At 31.5% G+C, this 9894-nt stretch overlaps 1 protein-coding gene across 2 annotated transcripts; it reads right to left on the reverse strand.

The window, feature by feature from the left end:
- Positions 1–3062: 3062 nt before the first annotated feature.
- On the reverse strand, positions 3063–9300 carry LOC137819505 (uncharacterized). 2 transcript variants are annotated; one of them, XM_068623379.1, is made up of 3 exons: positions 8738–9300; positions 6951–7099; positions 3063–3506 (listed from the first exon to the last, which is right to left on the reverse strand). In XM_068623379.1, exons 1-3 carry the CDS (start codon positions 8921–8923, stop codon positions 3368–3370), a joined length of 474 nt encoding a protein of 157 aa, XP_068479480.1. In that variant the 5' UTR covers positions 8924–9300; the 3' UTR covers positions 3063–3367. The 2 variants fall into 2 exon arrangements, with proteins under 2 accessions (XP_068479480.1, XP_068479481.1); XM_068623380.1 differs by having other exon boundaries at positions 8750–9242.
- Between the last annotated feature and the right edge of the window lie 594 nt (positions 9301–9894).

Here is a 9894-nt window from a genome sequence, read left to right on the forward strand (position 1 = left end):
TCAAATCTTTCTTTCAAATATATAAGAATTTTAGTTGTTGTAGAAGTTGATGGAGGTTCCTACATAGATACTAGTTAGGTACATACAAGAAAGTATCCTAACTCCTTGTGAATTATCATATGAGTGGGTAGGTTCAAATCTTGAATGAGATATTAGTCTTTAGTGAAAGTTCTCAATATGTATCTTTTAAAAATCATAAAGTTAATTAAAATTCTTTAAATTCCCATAACCCTGAGTAAAATATTAGAGTCAGCTAAAAACATACACAAAAGTGATAAAATCATCACTTAAGCGTGGACAGTGTATCGATCTAATGACAAACATTAAAATCCTAGAAGTTAGTTCACTTAGTGTTGATCTTGTAAGACACTCAAGTAGCGTGGGCCAAACTGATGCTAGATGACACAAAATATTTTAATATTTATGAAAAATGTAAGCTAGGCCGACGCTAATGGCAAAAAAAAAAAAGAAAAAGTTATGTGTGTGGACTAGATCAATGCAAAATCCCACGCAAATTAAAAAGAAAAACTACGTATTGACTAGGTTGATGCTAAAGCTCACATAATTAAAAACAAACATTTTAATTTGCAAGAAAAAAGTAAACCTACAAACCAGTATGATTTTCCAAATTTCAATTTCTAACTCATTTTTGAAATCAATCACAACATAAATTAATCAAGTAACACTCCTAAACCCTAAACCCTTAACACAAATAACTATCAAAAGTCCAATACAACTCACCGGTAAATGTTGGTTAAATAAGTATCTGCCAAAATAAAATTTAAGGGAAAAAATTATTGAATCAAAACAACTAAAATTAAGGAACCAGAGCAACCAAAATGAAGCTACTTACAAAACAAACCAACAACTATAGAGAAGAAGGCATTGCACGAAGAAATGACATTGCAACAACAAAAATGAGAAAGGTGAAACTTAGGGATGTAAGAGAAAGAAAAGGGAGTAAGTTTGCATAAGTGAAAATATTGAAGGTAGATAGCTATTTTTTAAATTATTAGTGTCGACCTAGTCCATGCAGAGGCCAACGCACCTCACCTAATCCTTAGTGTCGACCAGGCTGATGCATAACACAATAATAAAAAATTATTTTATTTTACTCAACATCGATCAAAGTCATGATAAAGTTAACTAATATGATAATTAAACAAACATATACAAAATAAAACCATAAATAGTTATGCACATTTCAAATATAAAATTTTATTAATCTCAATGCTACTCATTCCAAATAATTAAAAGAATAGTTTCTTTTACGTCCATGACATAGAGAATTTTATTTTTTATTTTTTGGGTTAGTTTTCTCTTAAAGTGGGTTTGGCCTACAAAAGATTTCATCTCCTTCTAACTTCGGTTTGATCGACTATTTACATCTCGTACTTGGTCAACACTTAATTGTGACAACTAATTGATATTTTTCTTGTAGTTAATTGTGACAACTAATTGGTATTTTTCTTGTAGTGATATAGACATAGAGAGGTAAGGATGTCACATGATCTCTTTTACAAATGCTAAGACTTTGTAGAGTCCACTCATATACAAAAATGTGTTATATAAAATTAAAAGTGATTTTTCTTTTTAATGCACTCCCAAATAATTTATAATGAAAAAAAGCATCTTCTTATTAAAACCCTTTACAAATATACGTTTAAATTTTAATTGATCCTTAATTTTTATATTGTTTTAAAAATTACCAGCAACATTTTGATGAGTGAAATCTTTTATTTTCAAGATTTTATGTTTGGATAAGCAACTCATTCTTTATTTTAAAACTTTTATTTTGACGAAATAACCAAGTTTGAAAAATGTGAAATTCAAATAGATTAAAGGTTTATTTAGATGAACTTGTTCATAAATATTTTAGGGGGAAGAAAAAAGGAAATATGTTTATCAATATACTAATATATCAACTAATGAATAACTAATTTTAAAAAAATATTATATATTAGTTTCTTCAAAATTTGATTTTTTTTTTTACTTACACATAAGTTAGTTTTAGCTTATGAAAAATTATTTAATTTTTTTTCTTAAATTTTCATCTTATATAAATACTTACAAAAAGTTTACTCAAATAGATATACGAACTTTATCTTTAATTTTAAGATAGGAACAACACATAAATTTAGAAATAATGGGATATTCTATTTCAACTCAAATTAAAGTGTTAGGAGTGAGAGACAAACTAAAGAGAGTGTCACACCACTTTAAAATGTACCTTAGATCAATTACATTTCTTATACACTGAATTTATTTCTACTTCGATTTTTATTAAAATAATATATCCATTCATTTCTTCACCATTTTTTTTCAATTTAGAGTACTAGAAGAAGCATGCAACAATATATTTGCTCAAAGTAAATACTGTATAAAACAAGAAAATATTCTCTACATCCATAAAAATTTATAAATGCGCGTAAAACTTTTAAAAAAGCTATCAAAAACTTATTTGTTAAAAATATATTATTTGTTAACAAATGTTGTATCCAAATTAATAAGTAGTTCATACACTATACAAGTAATTTATAAATACAAGCAATATAAAAAATATAAACGTAAAGGTTATTTTTATTAAATATATATTAAATTCCTACCATAATACAAAATAAACTTATTTTTATGTGTTGTCTATAAGTTGAACTTATGTATATTTATATTTATTTTTTCTGCCCTAGGTTTCAGATTCTGGTTGAATGTTCAGAACTAAGAGATATCTGCATACTGTAGATTATTACTTTTCACAACAGAAGTCAGATTAACTTGTTAATCTATAATAAAAATACTAATTATTATAAAAGGAAATTTAGAGTAAGTAAACAGAAGCATATAAAAGTACTCAGCTTGCGTAAAAACAAAAACATGCTTGAACTTTTCAACATAGTGTGACTTGGGTTTTCAAATTTCCACAACAATGTCTTTATTTTTTTTCGGCTTATATTCAGCATTTGACTTGTCAAATTTCAGGTGACGTCCAAGGTAAGTATTCAACTCATGGTCATGATTATAAAGTAAGACCTTTATTTCCAAAAGAAAAGGTTATGGCAATAAACTTGAATACCAACGCAAAGGATCATATTTTTGTATATTTGAGTTCGGAGGCATGAATAAAAGAAAGGTACATTTTGAAAGCACCATTATAATCCGATACATATACTTCTCTATTGTACAGAAATAACTCAACATATTTATTTGTTTACTAATACTTTAGAAGCAGCTTAAAAAGCAGTTGGCAACAAAACATTACTTGAGTATCCTTCCACTTCTGCCTTCTATACAAAGGTGTGACCTTTTTCCAGAACAAAAGGACAAGAGGCTCTTGAGCAGGAGACCAGGTTTTCAGGGACACAGCAACATTTCACTTATCAGCATTGATTCCAAATATCCTCACCTTGTGCATGTGGGGGAACTTTGCAACAACAAGCACAATCACCGCAACAGTGTTGAAGAAGAGCATTGGATTCTGATAGTCGGTTGTGTGGGAGGCTATCAAGTACCTGACAATGACAAACAATACAAAAACTAAACAGTAAATAACTGGTCATTTTTTTTAAATTCTAAGTAGGTCATTAAAAAGAGACAATTCAAACTGTAGAAATTTACATCACAATATCAAGTATTGCGGTGCATCATGTTCAAGATATAAAAGATTAGTTGTCTAGTTGAGGTAATAATGCTTTTATTTTGTTAAAATTCATAAATGTGAATATTAATAATGCGTATGTTATTTAATTATGACAGGTTTTATTCTTATTCATATGTTTTTAAATAATCTTTAAACGAATGTGTGTTTAGTTACCTAACCTCTCAAATTAGACAACCTTACAACAACTAACTACTTAAACAATTCCCCCACCAAGTAGGGTCAGCCATGGATTAAAATAAAACCATTGTGTTATGTCAAGAACTAAATCCTCAGCAAGTCCAATCAAATCTACCTTAGGTCATATTCAACCGTGATAACCTCATAAGATGTTAGCACCACTTCCCCCACTAGGTGTTTCTCTCTCTCAAGGTCAAACCACCTTAGGTAAGATTCCACCATATTTTCATCAATATATGTTAAACTTTACTTTCTCTATAACAAATATTATGCTCTACTCCTCCACTATAGCATCCTCCCTCACCTTTGCAGTAATGCACTGCGACTTTTATACCTCTGCAGTAGATTTTTCCTAAAAGTTCAGGAAAGTTTCCACAAGAATCTGAATCACATCAAAGCTACAGACATGCAATTCTCATGCTGAAGCCAAAATCATTTCCACAAACATTAACTCCAGCTATTGAAATTCTCAGTTGTTGAAAACCAAGATTGGTGTACCATTTTAGTACATGTTTGGATATGAAAAATTTTAGGAAGTTTTTTTACCTCAAATGCTCTCCAGATGCTACCAATCACCACCAAATGATTTCTTCATAATAAGCTGAACCAAATGCGCACTTGATCTGGATTGGTATTCTGTTATGGTAATCATGGATTTTGGTGGTGGAATGAAAAAGTCTATGTGCAATGTTTTTGGCATGCAAAAATGCTTTCATTTTCAAAAATATCTTCAGGGAAAATAAATCTGTCATTGGACAACCACCTTACAGCACTGAATCTTTGAGAGGGTTTTGTTTTGAAGTTTACTTTATTTCTCTTCTGCACTTTGTTAAGGCGGATTTCTTATCCTCAAGTAGTTTTTTGTTTTTCATCAAGATTTGGTTTCTCTAAGTAAAGGGGTTCTTTAGATAGAAAATGTACAGTTCTAACAGAGTGGAAAACCAATGATTGATACTGTGATAAAATATAAATCAACAAAAGTAATAAATCATGCCAAAACTCAGTTCATTGATTTTACACTAAACATATAGTGCCAATAAATAAACCATTCGTTTCAGCAGAGTCACAATGTTTTTAGATCAAACAATATTTCTTCTATCAAAAGAATTTTCAGGGAAAACTCTGCCATGAAAACCCCTCAAAATTTCACCCAAAAATCAAGGTAGATAATAGATCAAGTCAAACCCCAAACACCATGAAGAATATAAACCTCCAGATCACAACCTAACTTTTATTTGTTTTATATAATTCTTTTAGCAAACATTAGTACTCATTTGAAAAGGCTCTTGGGCTTCTTAAATTATATTTGACCCAATATTTCTCTCCTACACTTCCAATAAAGCTTGGACGTCCATAACAGCCGATTTGTAGGTCATAGTATTAATAATAGGCTAGGCACACACAGAGAAGATCATAAACTAACTTCAAATTACTTTGAAAGTTCCTCACCAGAAGCTCATGTAAATAGCCTTGCTATCAGTGATCACTTTCACACTGCGTATGACTTACGATCTATCTATTGAAACAACATTTGGTATTCAGCTATCTAATTGATTTTACAAGCTAATAAAATTCTCACTCTTCTTGAAATAAATCTTGATTTCAGACACAATCCAATAACATTAATAATGTTAATTGATTGATATGGAACTGTGCAGAAACTTTCATGAGTGGTCATTTTACTTTACTTTTTCTTATATTATTTTTTTTTTCTCAAAAAAATAAACATTTTTGTTTTCTTTTTTCTAGTAATTGTTAATGGAATTATGATAATACAATTGTTATGTAGTGTACATTATGCAGATATAACCCATCAAGTTCATTGATTGATATGGAACTGTGCAGAAACTTTCATGAGTGGTCATTTTACTTTCCTTTTTCTTTTCTTATATTTCTTTTTTTTTTCTCAAAAAAAAAAATTAGTTTTCTTTTTTTTGTAATTACTAATGGAATTATGATAATATAATTGTTATGTAGAGTACAGTGTGCAGATATAACCCTTCAAGTACTGTGAACTTCTAAGCAAACAATCATAATTCCAGATGCATGCAACTTATTATGTTACATCACAGCTGAGTGACATCTTCTCATACACAGAAGAGAATCAGTACACAAAATGAGTGAAAAGGGAGTCTAATTTGATCAGTAGTCTATACATACCACCTAAGAAAACATGTTTTGAAAAAGAAAAAAAAATATTGGCTAGTAGTAGTCAATCCCAAAAAACAGTGTGCAGAGTGGATGACCCTGAACATGCTAGAACAGGATAGTGTGATGGCTATCATTCTAACCAATTAGAACAAAAAAAAATTAATGGGTAAGTAAGATTAGAAGAGATAACAACACAGGATGATAAACCTGTTTTAGAGAGATTTAAAAAACAAAACACAGACAAAACTGAACTAAGGCAGAAGGTCATGGTTTGCCAGAGCCAGTGACAGGTTTCCCAGAAAATGGCTGCAGGGATCTGGGATGACTGAAAACTATGGGACAGAGACTACAGAGGTTATGGAAGGCCAAAAGCTGTCTCAGCTAACCAGAAATACTGGAAAATGTGGTTGGATAGTGGTGGAGTTTGTTGGTAAGGAGAATGGTGGGTGCTACTTCATAACATGCAAATCACAGAGAAAGTAGTGTTTCAGTTCTGATCAAAAGATGCAGCGAAAACCATAATTGACCCCAGTACACCCTAACCGCTGATGTCTCAAAAATAGGTTTTTTTTTTCTAGCTGCACAGTCCAATAATAACACATTCCGACAGTGATTTTCTGCAATTTTGGCATCTACCACAGGTTAATGGACACTACTTAAAAATGTGATTCTATTCAATGTCTGTAGCATGTGCAATTGTGACACTATTTGGTATTATTAACAATTATGAATTGGATAAGTTTTTATTCATGGTTTCCGCACAAGCATAAAACTTATTTGCAAGTTCTAGCACAACAAGTTAATGCATAATGACACATACATTTGCCCACATCAGTGTGTAGACAATATTTTAATGAATACTGTTTAAATTTACATAGCATGAGCGCACACACACAAACACATTCACAGATCCTATAACATCACCATAAGCAGATACCAATTATGGCTTGCATATTAGAAAACTTACAAGACCAAAGGGACAACCGTTAGAAACTTCCTGTTACGGGTAAGCTGCTTTCCATTGTCTACCTGCTCCCACCATGTCAATCTATTGTAGATACCTTGGTCCTCTGCAAATGGAGTTCCTTTCTTCCAGTGAAAAAAGTGATATGTTACCTGATGGACACAGCAGAATCAACTAAGCCATTTAGAGATATTAAATTATTTTCAATATTAATTTAGCAATAATTTATAAACAATATTAATTTATAGACCAAAAAAATCATTCAATTTTGATTGCAAAAAGAGAAGAAAAAAGAAAATGACCTGCTCCATCACGTCAAGTAATAAATGATCAAAAATGAGTTTTCCAAGTATTATGTTTAATGTGTTTGATTAGAAGACATAATCTCCACTCCATAAAACAAAAGGACAAAACAAACGTGATAGACTGTTCATTCCAAACCAATATGTAAGAAAAATATTTGATGATGATAAATATTAGGTTCTATGAGAAAGCACTATCAAATAAGTTAATAGTATACTTTATAAGAACGACTACACCTTAAAAGATACCGTGAAACTCGAAATGGCTTATTTCTAAATCAAACAGAGGAAAAGCAGGAGCAAAAACGAATATTGAAAGATGCTACTGTGCAAATACAGTAAAATAAAAGCACATCTAGTTCAAGATTCACAACAATTAAGAGGAAGCACATCTAGTTCTATGTCAAGAGGAAATAAAGAACCGAACAACTCCAAGCTCTGCGGCATTTCCACTTCCCATAACTCCATTCAACTTTTTTGACAATTTCTAAAACAGTTGGCAGTCAACTTTCTAAAAAATAAAAATGTATCTCCAAACATCATCCAGAATGCAGAAGGGCAAGGTTCACAAATAAGACGCAAAATGAACTTTTATGGCCAGCAATTTGGAGCAACGCCAGACCATCGTCATAATTATCAGCAGACAGAGATTAAGAGAAGCACAGAAAACCTCGGACATTTGCAAGCAAATTGTATAACTGCATAAATGCCTTTCTCAACTAAGAGAGGCAGATAATGACTTAGGAAGAGGTGGGGCTGTGTATATATCTGATATAGTAAATATTTATCAAAGTTTAGAACATGGTGGGCCCATGGAGATAGGAGTGAAAAGACAATCAGTGATATCTAACTGTATTAAAAAAATGAAGTAGAGTAGTAAGAAGAGCAAAATCCAATGACCAATGCCAAAAGATTATTGGGATAATCTTAAATTTTTGTATATTGGCTAACACGTAGAATTTTCATAATCTTATATGTGTCTATGGAACATTCTTTGAGTACTCAAACTTCCACCCAATAACTAACTTCCTAGCCAAGCGAGAATAAGAACAAATTGCAGAGCAACTAACTTCAGCCATGAGAGAATAAGAGAAAGAGCATACGAATTGATGGTAACATAAACTAGGAATTAGGGCCACCCCCATCCTTAACAAGAGAAAACTGGTGTAACATAAACTAGGAATTGGTACATGCATATTGTCCGTGATCTTGCCAGAACCTCTGATTTGCATGTGCATGATAATGATAATTCCCTTCCCCATATTAAAACCATATATTATGTCAAATGGATTATAATAAACTAATTAATAACCACGAATGAAACAGCAAGTTAAATCCCTCTAAGATACGCATACCCTAAAAAGCCTTAAACTGCAAGGTCATGAAATAAATCAGGCAACAAATCAAGGACCCAGAACTGGACTTCATTTTCTGAAAATAAAAGGCAGAAATTAAATTAATTGATAGAAGGTAGATAGAGGAAGATACAGCAAAATGTACGAGATTAACGATGGTCCATGCGATGCCAGGGGAGCAACCGAAGACGGAGAGAACGAGGATCCAAGAAAAGAAAAGGATGAGGATGTAGGTGGTCCAGACGCCAGGGTAAGTGAACCACTCCGTGTTCCTGTTCAGATCCGCCGGTGGCACCGCCTTCACGTACAGATTTGCCATCAAACCGAAGATAGATTGATAGATACCCTTCTGACGCAAAACCCCAATTACACGATCCCAGATGCAAAAGTCTCCACCTTTCAAATGCTTGGATGATTTGATGGGGCTTTTGATTGATGGGGCCTCAAAATTTCAAAACCCAGAAACACACCCTCTTCTCTTTCTTTCTTTCTTTCTCTCTTTTTCTCCTTCTCCTTCTCCTTCTCTCTCCCTCTCTCTCTCTGATTAAAATATCAAGGATGGTGGATGGCGTGTGGAGGAATTGAAATTCAATGCTAAAATTGATTTTTACAAGTAAATAATAGGAGTGGTAATTAATAAGGGCAAGAAATATCTTTAGAATAAACCTTACTTCTATACATTTTTAAGGGCAGCGCAACGACGTCGTTTATTGATTTCACACATTTTCTACAAGCCTGGCTACAGTTATTTTTTGCTAACTTTGTTACGGGTATAACAAGTTATTATTCTAAATAACTTTTCATAAAACTAATTGTTTTTAAATTAATTTTCATGATTATAGATAAATGAAAATTAGTTTCTGATCCATGTATGAATTGAGAAGTGCTAAAAATACAATTTATTGAGACAATAAGTTTCATGACATGCATAACACAAACAACTATATACCAATTATAGAAAGAAAAAAACAATAATTAGCAATCCCAACAAATAGCATTTCATAAACCATGCTGAAGAAAACAAACCATTAATTAAAGAAACTTAGTTTAATATATGTAATAAAAAAGTTTGATAATTTATGATTCCTTGTATAGCAAGACCACTTTAGCTAAGTAAACTATATATGGCAAAGTCCCCACTCTTGTCTTATGACATCATAATTAGTGAAACAATCCAATACCAGCACGTATCTACTATCTATTTTATTTTTTAAAAATACTCATGAATAAAAAAAAACTGAAAACAATAATAACTTATGTTATAAAAAATTTTTAACATAATTGAAGATA

This window comes from Phaseolus vulgaris, chromosome 10 (assembly GCF_000499845.2).
Source record: "Phaseolus vulgaris cultivar G19833 chromosome 10, P. vulgaris v2.0, whole genome shotgun sequence".
Lineage (NCBI taxonomy): Eukaryota > Viridiplantae > Streptophyta > Magnoliopsida > Fabales > Fabaceae > Phaseolus > Phaseolus vulgaris.

Excerpts from the sequence above, each read along its gene's own strand:
- LOC137819505 (XM_068623379.1), bottom strand. The coding sequence starts at position 8,923 with ATGGCAAATCTGTACGTGAAGGCGGTGCCACCGGCGGATCTGAACAGG. Across the intron at positions 7,100-8,737 it reads TTAATCTCGTACATTTTGCT|GTAACATATCACTTTTTTCA; the intron begins GTATCTTCCTCT and ends TGTGTCCATCAG. Across the intron at positions 3,507-6,950 it reads ACGGTTGTCCCTTTGGTCTT|GTACTTGATAGCCTCCCACA; the intron begins GTAAGTTTTCTA and ends TGTCATTGTCAG.